Here is a 17,993-nt window from a genome sequence, read left to right as displayed (position 1 = left end):
GTTAGTTCAGCAGCCATCTGGACAAGAATATAACCATATAACCTTGCTTTCCTTCAAACAGTTGTCTACGGTATCTCTAGCCAGGGTCTGTCTGTCTCAGGGTCATATTAGGGACAGAGAGAGCATAAACATGTTTGCGTCCTTAATTTAGGAGAAACGGAAGTCAAGGGTGACATCCTGTAGAGTAATTTGGGGTGACTTGGTACCTACACTCGATTTAGGGTGACTGCAGTTAGCAGACACATTTGGGATGTCATAAACTAACAGCAGTGAGGCGCCATCTCACTCATGAGAAAGTGAGTAATTTTTCCTTCACAGACACAAAATGCTTTCAGTTTTTAACCAGTCAGTTTCTCCCTGAGCTTTGTGGGACGGTTCAGAAATGTGAAATAAGTATTTGTTCAGGATATTGTTGCTTCTGTCATTCATACACCAATAACTGTATAACAGATGGTAACAGCAGGGTTTCCTCATCAGTGCTTCTTGCATTTGGTCAATAATACAAAACAAATAGATCAAAAGGAAGAACACACAATCACACAAGATATAAAGTTCGCTAGGTTACGATAGCTCTTTAGTAATTACAACATCTGAGTGTATGAGAAATCAGTCACTAGCATGTGGGCTCATCCACGTAGTGATGAAAATACTGTATCATCTGTAGGGTTTTCATAATAACTATAAGGAAGTGACTGACAGCATAAAACGTACAACTGATTTTGTTTGGAGCAGGGTTTGGATCATGACCATCATTACAAAAAATTCCAGAATAGGCAACACAGGTGTTTGAGGAATGTTGTCGGTGCTGAACCTCAGTTTGCTTTCCTCTTTTTGGTACGGAAACGCCTCGTCCTCTGCTTGTAAGATGCCGCAAATTGAGAGAAAATCCTGAAGAGGGTGAGAAAAAACAAGGGTGAAATAAGAAAAAACAATGGTGACAATGGAACTTAATGTTAGGCCAAACTGTTTTTAATCTGGTAACTTACCCAAAAACAGCAGAGCAAGATAGACGTACAAGAAGTAAGAGAAAGCTGACGGAGGTACCGATGGCTTTCGGAAGAGGAATGCTCAAGAGTTTTGTTTTGTCAAAGATGGGAATGGATTGTATCACCGCAACAGCTACAGTGGAATGAGAAAATAGAGTTTAGCACTTGTATGCGAATAAAATGAATGCAGAATGAAGTAAACAGGCTCACCTTCAGATAAAGCACCTAACGGATACAGGGGCATCCAGATGGTGTACCGCAGCCAAGTGAGGGGTTTCCACTCTGTATTAAAACAGCCCAGCATGTAAAATGAATACCTATAAATGGAGCAGCATGTTAGTTTTACACAAGAAACAGGTTGTGCTGCAAATAACAAATCCCCAACAATACATCTTCCTAACTTTGTAGCCTAAATAATCTGCTTGTATGCCGATTCTTTTTTTTAAAAAGGAAAGGAATAATCTTAAATCTATAAAGCTGAATCTGTAGTTAGCCTTGATGTGAAGATGCCACAGCGATTGCATTTACATTGTGCATAGAAATGACATGTTTTTGTGTGAACAAGCTGCTTTAACTGCTAAAATAAATTTATTTTAAGCAGTAAATGTTCAGTACTGAAGTGTACAGAATTTAGCCTAGCCGCGCTAGACCCATGCTCTGAAGACGCAAGGGTCTAGGCACGCTCGACAGGGAGGGAGGCGGGCTAAAAGGTTGTCTATCAAATCACTCTGCAGCAATTGGGTAGGTATACAACCAATCAGCGCAACGAATAGGCTCCTAGAGCGCCGGAAATCAAGAGGATGCGGTAGTTTGGTGAAGCCTTATTTATACAGTCAATGGTGAAGCTCAAGTATATTACAGACATGTTAACAGAAAGATTATTCAGAGTCGGTGCTAATGGAGCTCAACGACTGTTGTCGTTTTTGTTGTCGACCCTGGCAGAGAATTAAATTCGTTGCCGTGGGTTGTCTAGCGCGGCTAGGCTAGTTGTTTCCGGTTGTTTCTGTCAGAATCGTCACGCCTCTGTCGTCACTTAGTTACGCCCGCCTTCTGACTCTACACTTCATGGTGATTCGTCCGGCCAGTTTTAGGAGCATCCAACCTTGAGCCTTATGGAGGGTAACTAGACCCACCCTGGCAGAGAATTAAATTCGTTGCCGTGGGTTGGCTAGCGCGGCTAGGCTATACAGAATTGTTTGAAGGCCTAAATTCTATAAAATTGTGTAAAAATAAGTCAAAAATCCACCAGAAAGTTATGTGCATTAGGCAAAGTTTTTGATTTAATCTGAAGAATTCTGGCTGAATATAAAAGACGTCCGTTTACATTAGTGTTTACTATGAACACACGGCAGATGCACACTTACCTAAAAATCTCGATGATGCTCCACAGATAGAAAACAAAGAACACAACTGGCCGATTGTGCATTTCCTCCAGACTACCAAAAATGATGAAGAGGACGAAATTCCTTGCAACCACCTAGTACACAAACAAATGCCACAAAAACTCAACAAATCAATGCTTGCATAGGAAATTTACTTGCCACTGCATCAAACTGGACCTCAAAAAAAGGACCGTCCCATACCTGGATAAGAGTTGGAAAACACTTGTCTGGACCACACCAAAAGCAGCATGGAGGACCTCTAATACAGCCAGGGTCTGGCAGAAGAACATCACGTCCGACATTGTGTGATACGTGTCGTAGAGGGAATCTAAAATGAGTTTTAGAAACGACACTTCTCAACAAGGTTTCTGTGAAGCAACATGAAGCTTTAAAGTACATCAGCGTCACAATTTCTCACCTTGTCCGAAGATAAAGAGGCGCACAGTCATGTTGACAAACATCCATGAAAACCAAGAAACTGCACCAGATTATACGTGAACAAATATCCTGTTTTCAGGCTGACAAATCCTGAAACATGTCAGAGAAGCAGAAAATATTACACAGTTAATCCATGGTGTCAGAAAAGCTGCAAAAACAGAGGGATGCATCTAAAAGTCAAGATTTTTAATGTCTGGAATGTCCAGTAATAATCATTTAGTGCGCAAAACAATTTGAAACAACCTCGTAAAATAGAAATTTTTATTTTTCACTCACCCTCTTCTTTTGCCTTGAAGTCTTCAGCCTGTTCTTTTTCTCCTCCTTTTCAAAATGAACAAAAACAGTCTCCATGTTCTTGAGTTTGGCATCAGTAGTACAATGTTTAATCGAATGTTTTCGTAGTACTGACATCTGGCAAGCTTATGTCTATGTTATTCAATAACGCTGTTAAATGTGCATGGAAATGTCCCACTGATGTAAAAACACAAGTTTAAGCTCACCTTTTCCCGGATCTCCATCTCAGCGTCTGACTCGTCCAGCCAGCGGTCAAAGTCAGGTGCCAGGAAAACAGGTTTGCGCTCCTGTGTGGTCAGTCTTTCCCACCAGCCTCGCTGCTCTTTCTGCACTGTGATGTTTACCTGCCGCTGTGTGGACTTGTGGCTCACCTGAACGCACGAGTTCATGTGAAAGAAAACTTAAAAGGCATCATAAAGAAAGGAGATGCAGATATCTACGACCAAATTCTAAAATGAATACATACCCCTGGCTTTACTGGTAAGTAGAACTCCAAGCTGAAGTTGTAATCATTTTGTCCTTTCGCACCATGCCCCTGGGCTACACACAAAACCAAATATCACAAATTTTGCACTTTTTGAAATATTGTCACAACCAGCATGAGGTGCATGAAATCAATGAATGCATTTCACCTCTAAAATGAAGGACATTTTCATGCGCATGGACGTCAATATTCTGCAAAAGAAAAACAGGCAGATGATGAGCCAACTTCCTCATACATTCTGAGAATTCAAGCATCATTTTACTTCCTGTGCACAATACTGCTGAACAGAGATATTAATAAAACATTTAAATGACTGGTAAATTATACCTAAACAACCATTAAAATACAACTACCATAATGATATATAATCCAAAATAACAATGATATTGAAGTACCAACTGGAATAATTTTCTTCTTTGCAGAAACCCTCGAGGAAATGAGACAGATTTCACACCCTCTCCAATCTGCTCTTGTTCATGCCACTATACTTAATAAGAGCTATGCGTTACGACTGCGGTCATATGAGTAGTTTCCTGTGCGCTGTGTGTGTCCTTTTTGTGTGCCTATCGCGTATGCAAATAGGCTGCGCCGCACCACCACCAGGGTTGGACGACAGGATGACATTGTCAGATTAGCTGAGGAAACCAGGAAGGCCGCGATAAAAAGGCAGAGTAGTGGCATCATCTCTGGGTCAGAGGGCGTGGCAATCATGTCTGATTTTGAGAATGTAGAATAATAGCAGTGAGCAGCCACCTTGTGTCTGTTTTTTCCTCATGTTTAAGTCAGGATAGGGAGGTAAGACTTTGCTGTTCTTTTTACTATTTGTTTTGGCACATCAGTTTTGGTTAATAGATTAGTGGCATTTTGTGTGTTGTTGTGGTTTTGCTCACTGTCACTTTTAGTTACCAATCACCATTGTTTCAGTTTGCACATTTATTGTTAGTAAAAACCTAAATTATTTGAGAAAACGTGTGTTGTAGATGCTTGGGACCCAGTGACCCCTAGGCTGGGCATAACAATGACTATGACGCCTAAAGTCAGACAGAGAGTGGTGGATAAGGTGCTGTTTGCAGCCTGGTGTTTGGAACAAAGTTACATTTTCATCTGTGACATTTGTAAATGTCCCCACACTCATAGTTTCCCTCTTCATACCTTTATGACTTCTCTTTATGACAATGAATTCTCCAAACCTCAGAATAAATCCTGATAACTTCTGTTTTGGCCTCTACTTTCTAAATGTTAGCCAATGGTTAAAAATGTTTCTATACAGAATTGAACTGTGATAAACAAAGGCAAACTTTGGGCAACATTTCTGCAAAGACATGTGGTCATATAATGAATTCCTTTGCTGTATACATTATATCTGTCTACAAAATTGCCATATCTGGGATAGATTTGTTTGCTGTTGTGCTGAAACATACAGTACATAACATACAGTCTTTTTCTGGTTAAAGCGCATCTCTGTGTTGATGACACAATTTCAGACTGTAGCAGGGATTCCACAATTCCACAATTTCATTTAGCAGATGATTTTATCCAAAGTGACGTACATCTGGGAGTAGATGCAACACTATTGTACATTTTGTCAAAGGCTTTCAGGACTGCTTTGCTCAGTTAAAGGTTGCACTCAATAAGCATAAATTTGTTTTCAGTGAAGAGAAAACCATATACATGATCTTCGTCAGAGACAGAAATACTGCTTAGAAAATCTGCTCTCCTCTACTCTCATAGAGAGATATTCAAAGATTTACAGAGTAGAAATATTTACGAATTTGGATGGATGAGAAGCTGACTCTGAAAAGTTTTGTATCTTCTACAGGAATAAATCATGTTCCCACTGAATAGATCTTTATTGTCACTGTTACAGAAAACAATGAAAATCATTTTAATACTCTCCGTACAGCAGCATTAAAAATAAACTAAATGTCTGCAGTGTAGAGAAAAGTTTATTGAGTATATGGTGACATTTTATATCCACAAGCATCAGCAGTGATTCTTAAACCACTGGACACCATTTATTACACTCCATTAAAATGCATCAGTGGTGACAGTTATAATACTCATCACTTTGAGCTGTATTCTAAGGTTGGCTCACTCTGTAAGGGATGACAGTCACTGGGTGTAGAGAAAATGCTCCACTGTCATGTTTTGGTTATCATTTACTCATATTCCTGACATAGACATTAAACACATCAGTGATGACTAACACAAGACATAAACCTAAGTACCTGACCAGCTTTCACCTGTGTCGATTATAGAAATTCATGAGTTTATATTTATTCAGATTCCTATTTCCTACCACATGATGTCTTGCCAAGTCTCCAAGATTTCATTGCACTGATGAAGCAATTATGGTACATGAAAGAAAATCCACTTAGCACAATGCTCTGTAGTATCTGATCTGAGATATATGTTGGGATATATGTTGCTTATTAGAATAGATGTGGTTTTTTGCTGAAGGAAGTCATTTCTGTGATTAGATTGGGGATCATAATATCCAGGAAATGATAATTGTTCATTGGGGCCCAAATGACTCTTTGGGTGTCTTAATGATAGGGGGTTGTTCTGTAGGGTCTTGTTCCATGACCAGATGTCTTCTAATTAGGAAACATATGTTGTGACCTCATACTTGTCCAAAACATATAAATATGATCTCTGATTGCTGTTCGGGGAGATTCATTGGGCTGGATTCTCCCAGACAGTCTCTCTGTCTGATCGATGCTGTTCTTCCTTATAATAAACTTATTATTAAGCAAGTCAGTGTCAACGGACGTTTCTTCTCCACCTGCACTTCACGAACATCAGAGAAACTACGACAGCTCCCACAAGAAGAATCTTATATAAGAAGACACTGAATAAGTAGAGTGTCACTTGAACTGTCTGCAACCTGAACAGGACACGGAGAGAGCTGCTGTCATTGGACGATACATGCAGGCAACCACGTGGCTTAAAATCAACTGTAATAATTCATGTTACATAAGGGTCATTGCTCTTTCTTGAGGAAGACTATAACAAAGAACCATGCAGCCTTCATTTGCATCAGAAACTATTTATCCCCAGAGACATAAACTGGCCAAAGAGGAAGTATTGGTAAAGCATTCCCCTGATGAAAAGTGACGGCAGGAAGCAGCTTACACTCACCTGTGCGTCAGTCAGCTCCACTCGCAGGTAGATTTCTTCGTGGCGCTGAGCCCAGTAAACGAGAGGTGTGAGTGTCATTGTTACGGTTTTTAACAGAACTTAGCTTCAAACAGAGATATCAGGCTGAACAGGACATCACGAGACGTCAGCTTAGCCTCAGAGGCTTCAGTAATACAGGCTGCCCAGAATATTCTACAGAGGCGCGCACTCGCCATCCGTAAGCGTAGCGACGTGCTCGTGCCGGACAAGTAGCCGTTGGTGGTGCTCTTCGCTGATTGGCTGGTGACGAATATTTACGGAAGTGGGAGAAATTCACAGGAAGACGGTACGACAGCGGTTTGCAGACCTCAGCTTGATGATATGCGAACATGCAGACGGACGACCCTGTTTCATGTCTGAAAGCGGATTTATTGGAATCTTCCGGCACATTTCGCGTTCTTGTCGGAGTAACAGGGAGCGTCGCAGCTTTGAAACTGCCTCTTTTGGTCTCACAGCTTCTTCAGCTCCCTGGGGTGAGCTGCGTGGCGTTCAATACGTTTTATTTTTACTTCTGTTTATTTTGTCTGATGCTTTTTTATCGAGTATAATCCATACGCCTGCACACCTTCATTGTTTTTCTTAATTTTATAGAGCGCAGGAGCTCACCTTTACCACAAGATGGAGACGTTAGATAGCAACATAAAATCCACAGCAGTATAGTTATTACATTCAAGTCAAGTCAATTTTGTCTATGAAGCACATTAAAAACAACAGGACTTGAACCAAGATGCTGTACAATAATAAACAGGAAGTCATAAGACATAAGCACAATGATTAAAAAGACAAATCTAAATAAAAACCTGATGAAAAAAATAAGTTATGTATAGTTCTAATACTAAGCTTAAGTAGTTTTGTTATTTTGATTACTTCAATATATATTCTTGTTTATTTAAAGCCCTCAAAATGCAATCAAAGAGAGTGTGACAATTGTGTTTTTGTTTGTTTGCTTGTTTGTTTTGGGATTAGTCTAACAAAACAGTGGCTCCAGTTTAGTCAGTCAGTTTGAACGAGCAAATGCATAATGAAACCGTTAATAATTTTAACATCTATTACACTGAAAATGGCATTTTTTCATTGGTAATTTTCTTCATTATACTCAATTTCAATTTTACAAGAATTATTGTATTATGGAAGTTATATTAATAAACGAATCCACCTAAGCAAAACAGTGTGCTCTCTAGGTCTTTAGTTAACACACCTGCCCAAGACCCAGTTAGCCATCAATCGGTGTTTCTGGTTGACTGAATGCTGCAATTTTCTCTACAGACCTCTTCATATTTTCCTTTCAGAGAAGACAATGGTGCCCTTGTCATATATATCAAATTAGTTGTTGGGATGGAAGAGTTATATGGCTCTCTGCCTATTACTGAACCTCTAATGGCAAAAAATTGTCTTTGAGATTCCCTATATGTTGCTTTTCCATTTTGATAACAATCTTACTGCAGTCTTGCTCATACAGGAGTTGCTTGGCATACAATTTTTACATTAAAGTGGTCCCAACAGGAAGAATTCTATAATATTGTCCCTAAGAGAAAAATAATAGTTTTCTAACTCGTAGTGCTTAAAATTGACCCAGTGGAGACCACTGTTGGAGCAGTTTCATGTATTGTTCTTGCTAATATTGGCTGTAAATTCAAAAAATGTTTTTTTTTTCTTCTCAGAAATGATGCATCCTAATGGTAACACATTTTTAAAACTCCTATTGGTGCCAGTCAGAGGAAAAAAATCAGCCTCTTAGGGTTTACAATAATTGCTTCATGGTTGGTGAAATATCAGAAAAGACTGAAAGATTGACCATCATATTAATAGTTTGTATTATTCTATCAATGCAGGATTGTACCATTGGGGATCATATGTTCATATCGGTGAACCTACAAAATTTCAGGACTCTACCTACTTTATTTATTAAGTTATGGCACTTTAAACACTGGTCCATAGATTGGTGCAAAAATCGACATGACCCCACTCCTCTTGAAGAATTTTTAACATAAATACTAATGTTACCTAAAATCCCAGATTTTATACATAATGAACTCAATCAGTATTTGATACTTTAAATAAATCTTTCAACATGAAGATGATCAGGCACGGGGCATTCTGTGAACTGAGGCGAAATGACCTTGTTGCACTAAACAGGGAAATGAAGCTACATCTCATTTGCATATCGATGCAAATACACTCTGAAATGTATTTGTAATAGCTAACGCCTCACACTCAGCACAAACAACCAAATTTGATCTGACTGCCGTGCCAAACTAAAAATAGATGTTCCACCTGAATTAGTGAAAATGTGCATATATATCAAAACTGGATTTAATATGAAATCCTACATTGAATTGAATATCGTGCTCCAGGGAGCAAGCGGGCATAATGATCCAGTTAATCAATGTAATCTCCATCAAAATACTGTGATCAGTCATGGCACTGGCAGTAGTAGCGTCAAGTAAAATTGTAAAACAAAAAAAAGAAAAATGTATACATACATACACGCATAAGTGGCGACTCTTCAGTTCTTGGACACTATCACTTTGTATTAGTCTTTATTACTGGTTATAGCTGTAATACTAAATGAGTAGATTGTTACTTGATGTGCACTTAAACTGTCTACAACCTAAACAGACAGAGAGCTGCTGTCAACGGGAGATCAGAGACCATGAAGGCAACCACATGGCCCATGTATGACAGTACAGTCAACTGTAAAAATGAATGTAACATAAGAGTCATTGTTTTCTCTTGAAGAGGAATAGAGAGAGGAATGTTGGAGCTGTGAAATTACAGTGGGCCATTTACCTGTATTTTACAGTAACGTACAGGCTGTTCATTTTTACATTTAAAAAAGGGATTGAAAAAGGGAACAACTACTTTACAATATTGAGCTCTAGTCATCTATAATATATGCAAGGATAATTCAGAGTGCAAATAGTGAGAGCTTTTCACATTGTAGCTGTTGAGCCAGTAAACTCGAACTATTAAATGCATCTGACCATGACAATGAGTAACGAAGACCTCACCATTTGATTTTTTTCAAAAATTCTTGCTGGATACAGGCCATAACAAGAATATGTGCTATCAACACATCACAACAACACGATTCTGTCAGAGTTACTACTGTCTATGGAAGAATGTATCATTCTAAGAGTTGATGCTCATGTGCTAATATGACTAACATTATAAACATATTATTTGTTCAGCAACATGATGCCTTTCCAGAGACTTTATTGTGCCTGTGAAACAAGTATGTGACACAGTGCATGTAAGGAAATTCCCTGAATGAGCAGATAGTTATCTAGGTAAGAGAACAACGGTGCCACACTTAAACTCTCTGCTGACCCTTTTATTGGGGATTTGAACTTTTGCCACTTTTGAACTGTCCACGACCTATCAGATGTTCTCAGAGGTGACAAAGAGAGCCGCTGTTCTTGGAGAAGAACAGAAAGACAGGCAAGCGACCACATGACCAAAGTGTGAAAGCATGCCCGATTGCATTACCAGATGTAGCAAGTATGTAACATAAGAATCATTGTCCTGTCTTCGTCAAGGGAGCGTAAAGAAAAATGTTAAGAAAGACACGATGCTTACATAGCCAGGAAAACGGATTGGTGGGATTTTTGGTGAGATGTAATATAAAATTTGCTCAAAGCTACCAAAGTACAGCAACTATTGTTTGAAAGTATCTTTTCTTGCACTGTGGCAAAATGACTATGCACATCTAAAAAATCTCTGTGAACATCAATGTCTTGTTTTAGGTGGATGTAAGAGTGGTAACTACAGAGAAGGCCAAACACTTCTACAATGCAGCAGACGTCTCTGTAAAAATCTACACCGACAAGGATGAGTGGGAGGTAACAATTATTTTGACTTACAAGCTCTAGTAAAGTCATTAATAACCGACAGTGCATAGCAGAGTTTCTCGAACCTGGTACCAACAGTATTATAACAATACTGTGGAAGATACTGTATCTAAAATACATATTTTAATAATTTGCATTTTTACTAAAATGTTAAATACATGCACAATATCAGTTTTTTCTACAGTCTATGTGGAAGTGTTTTTGCTCTCTTGAAATGAAATGTATAAAAGAATGCCACAGTCACAATTATACTAAGTAAAGTGGCATGAGTTGTCAGTTTGACAGCTTTCCATTTACTTGTGACAAGTTTGAGACATGAAAACATGGCCATGGGCCAGAAAAAAAATTGAGAAACACTGGCCTAAAGTGTCATACATTTAAGGAAGTGAAAAAGTGAGTGTGTCATTTTTCCAAACGGCATGTCATTTATGTAGCTGTGGACAAAGAGATCTGACCCTGTGCTACACATTGAGCTAAGACGCTGGGCAGACCTACTTGTCATCGCCCCCCTTGATGCCAACACTCTTGGAAAGATTGCTAGTGGCATTTGTGACAATCTGCTGGTGAGAAAATAAAATTATAGCGATTTATTCCACACTTTCTCTGAAATTGTGTCCTGGTTGATTAGTTTTTGTCCCTTGCAGACATGCGTGGTAAGAGCCTGGGATACCAGCCGTCCTCTCCTCTTCTGCCCTGCTATGAATACAGCTATGTGGCTGCATCCCATTACAGCCCAGCAGGTATCCAAGCTGAAAGAGTTTGGATATGTGGAAATCCCCTGCATTGCCAAGAAGCTTGTGTGTGGAGATGAAGGTGGGTTTTCATACCAGGGAAAAGTCAAATGTTGCATTTGCAGTGATGTAATACCAAGAAAAGCAACAGCAACAACCAGCATCTCGTCTGCATTTTACTTGAAAAATGGCCAAAGTAATTTCTTAGAATAAATGATGAGTCAGTTAGTAATTGCAGCACTAAGTTAGATTTTTTTTTCACCAGTTTTAACGTGAGGAAAGACCACGATGCAGATAGAGTTCATTGTTGCTTAATCCGTTTTATTGTGTATGAAGAATTCTTACTGAGTTAATTTACTGTCATAAATGTCCTGCCTGAAAGAGTTGTAATTGCAAAATAAGCATGAAGACTGGCAAAATGCAAGACAGAACAGAGACAGATGGATGTGCAACAGATGTAGGTATGATACTGAAAGTGAGTAGAAAAGTAATGTGTAACAGTAGTGGGTAAATCATGTGTCATCGGTAGGTTTAAAAATGAGTAAGTTTGTACAAGAGACACAACAGCAATGACAAGACACACCTCATCTGGATAAATATATATTTTCCCACATTGTGTTATTTTAAAAAAGCAGAACCTTTTATGTGGAAAGTTTCAGAGACCACTTTTACTGTTGTGCATATTTCACCCTGCTGTAGTCAGGTAAGTGTGTTTTAGGGTGTGTTAGTACACTGTGGCTGTTAGGTGTGGTTGCAGGTGAATAGGTCTCATTTCCAACCACATGCTCCAGGAGATGGCTCAGCTGTCCTTAATCCTGGTAAAGTGACTTTACCGCATGATGTCGGTCTATTAGAGCCCTTAAACTGCTCCTAATGTGATCATGTGCATGACCGATGTTCCACCCAACCAGGATCTGTCACTGGATTGATTGATTCATTCAACCTTTAGAGCAAATAAGGGAAAAAAAAATGTAGGCATGCAAGTCAAAAATGTAACAATATTAAAAAGCAAATGAGTAAAATAGTAATTTCAGTGAGAATGAGTGAAGCAATTGTTACTGAAGACAAAATGAATCAACAAAAACAAGAACAGGTAGAAATGAGAAAAAAGTGAAACCTAATTTGCCCTAAAAATGAAAATGAGTCGAGCATCAGATTGATCTGCATGTTATTTCAGGTTAAAGGTGCACAGTGAATAAAATTAGATTTTCTCTAAAAACTGTTGGTATCCTTCAGCATAATCCCATCATTTGAGTGTGTTCAGTAAGAGTCCATATTAAAAGACAACAGCTACGTTATGTAATGGGCTGAAAAAGTAAGAGTCTTATAAATAAATAAAATAAAATAAAACCCAGTGCTGACAAGACACTTCCCACGGTCACACAGAAAACCTCCATGTATGACCAGATAGCTGCTAATTGAAGAATATCTAGGATGACCTTGGTTTACAACCACTGGACCTTACTTCAGACACATTTAAGTGAGTGGAAACGCTGAAATGGACCCAGAACTGACTGGCAGGATTTTAGACGAATAGCCAAAATTAGTGATGACTTCCTGCTTCACTAAAGCTGATGGAAAGGTGACACAACAAATGATAATGGCTTGGAGAACAATATTGGGACAGTCCAATATTTTCCTTTATTTGTTCATGGGTGTTTTGGAATGTATGTCATGGATCTTAATCCTGTTGGAGGAGCGATGACTTGCAGCTGAGACGGGACTCTGACACTGGGTGGTTTGCTTCCCTCCACACTGCCTGGATAATCTTCTGACTTCTTTGCACTCTACACACATTCAAGAAACCCTGTGATAGACTCAGCACAACAGTCCCATGACATAACAGAGCCGCTTTCATGTTTCTCACTGGAGATGGTGTTCTTTTCCATGAAAGCTTTTTTTTTCATCCTGTGACCATACAGCTGATGTAACTTACCAAAAAGCCCTAATTTTGTTGTTATCTGTCCAAACAGCCTTCTACCAGAAGCATTGTGACTTTCTAATATCTAATTTTAGAAAATTCCGGTCTGTTTAATTTATGTTTCTCTTTTAAACCCGCAATCTTGTTTCATTTAGCTAACTTTCATTCTTATGATATACTGTGCCAGACACCAGACAGTGTTGTATTTTTATCTTAAAGTGAGGCTGTATGTGTTCATATAGCAAGTTTTCTTTGGCATGTTTTTCATCATTCAGATATTTTTCTACTTAATCTAGAGTGAATTTTCCTCTTGAGAAAGCATCCAAGGAGGCAGGCTACGGTTCCATGGACCTGAAACTTGCTAACGATACTGGCAGCTGTGGTCACACAAACATCAAACTATTTGGAGATAGCCTTGCAGACCATGTCTGCCAGTTATTTTCTTTTTTATTTCCCAAGAACACTCCATGAAATTTGCCAAGAATTCTCTCTTGACACTCCTCAACTCCCTTCCTCAGAACCTGTACTTAAGAGGCAAGTGGGCTTCAAAGTACTTGTTCAACCGTCAAACAGTGTCTGAAACCTCCTACGCCCACAACAGCAGAGCAGTTTTGTTACTTTTGTGAAGCGATAAGCGTTCCCACTTCAGGCAGCGCATAGTGTAAGGAGGCGAGTAGGCAGAGTTGTAACTTCTTACTCAAGCACTCCTTTCATTTTGTCACACTTTTGTAACATTTTACAAACAAGGCCAAACCATTTGAACAACTGTCGCGTCTCACCAGCGTCTATTACTGTCAAATATTTGGCTCAGCCTTCAAGTGTTCGGAGTCTTCTGATGAGCTCAGAGGACACACCAAAGTAGTTCATTTGAAGCATAAGCTACCTTTACACTCACGAGAAGACCACAACGAGGTGGTCTTGACGGAAGTGGTACACTACAAGACCTTCCACTTAGGACTATTAGATGACAATTTTTAACTTCTAATGTCATCTACAACCATTCCCTCCAACAAAGTAGACATTTATTAGCATATATTACTGGACCACTCAGGCTTTTTCCTTCATAGAGGAATTTTTGGCTTCCATCACAGCGGTTTTAGCCACCACTAAAGGAAAAACCAACAGCACCAAAAAGATAAGAAATTAAAACAAATACATTTTTTAGCCAGTTTTGTTCATTAGGGTTTCATTTACTCTAGTATTAGATACATTTTTGTTCAGCAAATGGGCAGAAATAACAGTGAACTGCATTGGTGTCTGTCAGATAAGGTGACACACACACACACTCATTGCCTTTACTGCTCTGACATCGGTACACTGTGACCTCCTTCCAAATATGGTACAGGCAGTTCTAATGTCACAATGTCTGACAGTGTAGAGTCTACATACAGTGCACTTTGTACTTGCCAACAAGTGTGATATGTGGCCTGTTAAGATTCCACAGTATAGGGTGTTACTATTTCATCTCGTCATCCTTATTGCACCTTCCACTCATTCCATTCAGTCATTTCATTTGTTGCTACGGCTATATATTCCAACGGGAATATTGGCTTAAAAAAAAAAAGCCTTGACAGTTATCTTGCTCCAGTACTGAGTTGTTTATCTTATACTTTCAATAAACCTAAATGATGTTGCCCCAAGGGACAGGTACAGGAACTTACCCCTGATGACAACCATTAACAGGGTATGGTTGTTTGCTTAGAGGCGGAAGCTACTAATCTGGTTTTAAAACTCAGTCTTTTATGCAGGCAGAAAACAAATTTCTGTTACAAATATTGCTTCAGGGCTGCGAGGCAACCATCAACCGGATGGTGAACATGGAGATGTTTGCTTCTTTCACCGGAGGGAAAGGGAGCAGGGAGCATACACTTTTATGCAGTTGCGCTGTTATTGAAGGATATCAACAGACTAGACAATTAGAAGTCATGTTCAATTCCTCGTCTTGGTATGATGCTTACTTTGTCATAGTGGTGACGGGATGAGGGCCAGGAAAATGAAACCTACATCTGCATGATCCAGTGTAAGACATTGTACTGTATCAATGACCTCGGTATGTTTCTTTTTTACTTGCATAAACTAAGTGAAGGGCAGCTGCATTCTTCTGATGAAAATCTGCAAAGACATCCGCATAAAGCTTAAAAATAATGTAGTAATGCTGCAACATCAAGGGTTAAATAAATGAAATGTTGAATACATCTTTTACTTTTATTATTACATAATCAGCGCTTCTATCAGGGAGCAGTGTCTTTTTGATGCAGTGGGATCTGAACAAATCATTTAGCATTTCAGATGCAAAGTATGTGACTGCACAAGAAAATCTGTGCGTTCATGTGTATTTATAAGCATGGAGAATGTGCACAAAGATTTGCATTGCAGTCGCATGTGTTTCCTTTGTGTTGTTGCCGTCAAGCCACTGACAGATAATGGTTATTCCTTCCTGCAGGAGGTATTTTTATACTCTGTGATTCTTTACTTTGCTGCAGGTAAAGGTGCCATGGCGGAGGTGTCGAATATTGTCAGCACTGTAAAGCAGTATCTGCAGAAACCAGATGAGTCATCTCAGAAAACATGAACGTCACGTCATATTGTGGATTCCAGCGACACCAAAAACCAATAACAGACCACCATGATCGCTTGTCTTCAGTTTTACATCGGGACTTTCAAAATCACCACACACCGATGCTAAACGCTCACAGCTGCTTTTACCTGTTTCATCTGAGAAGTCCTCTTTTTAGGATAGTGTTGTGGGTGTGTGTAGACATTGGCTTCTGCCCGACTCATCTGTTATTCCTGTTGCACCTGTTAGGGCAGGGAACATTTATCGTTTGTATTAGGACATGGACAATGAAGGCCTTGTGTAGTTTCTTGCACAGACTGATCAAACTGCAACATCTGGAACAGGCTTGCTCCTGAGCTGGTTTTTAATATCACCTATTCATCATGGCAGAATGATTGATGAGCTGTTGGAGAGAGATTTACAATCAGATAATAAAAATTGCCTTTTAAACCGCCCAACTTTAGTAGGACTTTATTAATGCCATAGCATAGCACAGCATATAGGATGAAAAATGCTTTCATGCCTGAACACTTTTCTGTTGTAGTATCTGACCAGCTACTTGTGGGAAAACCTACATTTCCTTTTTGCCTATGTAAGCAGGTGGTCTCTGACCTAAGATGTGTGTTTCTGTCTGGGAATGTTTATGTTAAAGTGGCTTCTGTGCCTGGGAGATCGTAAAGTGAAGTGGTGCCTGTCGTTGAAGGGAAGCCATATGTTAGGTTTCCATGCATGGACCTATATCAGTGAGTGACTTCTGTCATCCTAGAAGAGAATCCCTCTGCTATGTTGATTTAGGGGTGCATCCTGTTTTTACCAAAGTCGTCAGATGTTGAGCTCATATCCTTAACAGAAGGGTATAAAACTGACCACTAGCCCATTGTTCGAGAAGGAATCAGTCGGCGGGCTCCTTCTGTCTGTATTGATGCTGTTCTTTTAATAAAAAACCTATAAAGAAAGTCAGTGTCACGGACGTTTCTCCTTCACCTGCACATCACGGACATCTGAGAAACTACGACACTGTCTACAGAAAAGTGTGTGTACAGTCTGGCATTCTTCACGCTGACGGTTCTAACAGCATTGTACACCTTTTCCTTCTCCTTTTCTTTGGAAGTAGCTGGCAGAGAAATGCTGTATCACTGCCAGCCTGTTGATGTTGACTGAACAGTTTGACAAACCTGTTTAATTATATGCTCCTCTTGGCCTTCAAAGGCGTCCTCTGACTTTCTCTGTTGTTGTTTATTTTGTCCTTATTATTAGCTCAATAAACAATACAGATGTTGTCTTATGGGTAATATGTCTAATGCAGGCATATTGTTGCTTGTCAAATACCGGTACAAATACCAAGTCGGATAAAGGTGAAATATTGTAGGTGAATGTAAACCCTGCGCAAGCTTTTGAATTTTGAATTAAAAGCACACCTAATGAAAAGTTTAACATCCAATGTTTCACTTTATTTATTTGATTAAATGACAAAATACCTCATGATGGTCCAAAAAGTGGGTTTGTATTTGACTGTGAGATTTGGTTTAATCAGCAATAGCAGTTACACACATTTTGTAGTTTTAAGAGAAAACTTGTCATAAAATCGTGTTAAAAGCAGCACAGATGTACATCAACAAAGTGTGTCTTTATAAAGTAATGGTTTTTAGTCTCCACAACGTTCCTCTTTTTTGAGTTACCAATGCAGTCATTTATGTGACACGAAGCAGCAGAAAAACTTTCTCCACAAGCCAGTGTAACAGAGTGATTTTACTGCAGCAACACATAACATAAGGCTGTTAACGTGAGTTATGGATGTCTCAGACTCCACAGTCATTTGCACTATAGTCATTACAAAGATCCACACTTGTTTTTTTTTTTTGGTTTGGTTTTTTTTTTTTTACACACAAGCTTTTCTGTTATTCTTGGAAAACATTTTTATTGGGATTTTAAAATGGCTTTAATGATTCACAAGTGCTTTTTTACCACAACTCCAAGTGCCAAAGGTCAGAAGTGAAGAAACCCACGGAGCACTTAGTGTTGGACATGTTTATCTTTGTGAAAACCCTCCATCTCCCGACAAAGCAAAATGAACCAGCCTGGATTGTGTTCAAAGACAGACAACAGAAGAACAAATTTAACCAGCGGAGCAGGTTTGTGTATATTAGTGAGCTGAAGCAGATAGCAAAA

General features: G+C 39.2%; 2 protein-coding genes across 2 annotated transcripts; one reads left to right on the top strand and one right to left on the bottom strand.

Moving 5' to 3' along the window:
* Positions 1 to 740: 740 nt before the first annotated feature.
* On the bottom strand, positions 741 to 6,935 carry hacd3 (3-hydroxyacyl-CoA dehydratase 3). Its single transcript, XM_051951899.1, is given in 14 exon segments — positions 741 to 888; positions 983 to 1,029; positions 1,031 to 1,119; positions 1,197 to 1,303; positions 2,351 to 2,463; positions 2,570 to 2,589; positions 2,592 to 2,696; positions 2,787 to 2,834; positions 2,837 to 2,896; positions 3,079 to 3,127; positions 3,307 to 3,471; positions 3,567 to 3,640; positions 3,733 to 3,775; positions 6,726 to 6,935. Coding segments are annotated over 14 exon segments (1,074 nt in total). The 5' UTR covers positions 6,804 to 6,935; the 3' UTR covers positions 741 to 812.
* A 67-nt stretch (positions 6,936 to 7,002) lies between these two features.
* Positions 7,003 to 17,258, top strand: ppcdc (phosphopantothenoylcysteine decarboxylase). The gene is made up of 5 exons (XM_022190266.2): positions 7,003 to 7,237; positions 10,511 to 10,606; positions 11,050 to 11,178; positions 11,260 to 11,428; positions 15,751 to 17,258. The coding sequence occupies exons 1-5, from the start codon at positions 7,094 to 7,096 to the stop codon at positions 15,837 to 15,839; spliced, it is 627 nt and encodes a 208-aa protein (XP_022045958.1). The 5' UTR covers positions 7,003 to 7,093; the 3' UTR covers positions 15,840 to 17,258.
* The last annotated feature ends 735 nt before the right edge of the window (positions 17,259 to 17,993 follow it).

This window comes from Acanthochromis polyacanthus, chromosome 8, assembly GCF_021347895.1.
Source record: "Acanthochromis polyacanthus isolate Apoly-LR-REF ecotype Palm Island chromosome 8, KAUST_Apoly_ChrSc, whole genome shotgun sequence".
NCBI lineage: Eukaryota > Metazoa > Chordata > Actinopteri > Pomacentridae > Acanthochromis > Acanthochromis polyacanthus.
Note: the sequence above shows the minus strand (reverse complement) of the source record. Positions and strands in the feature narration are given on the sequence as shown.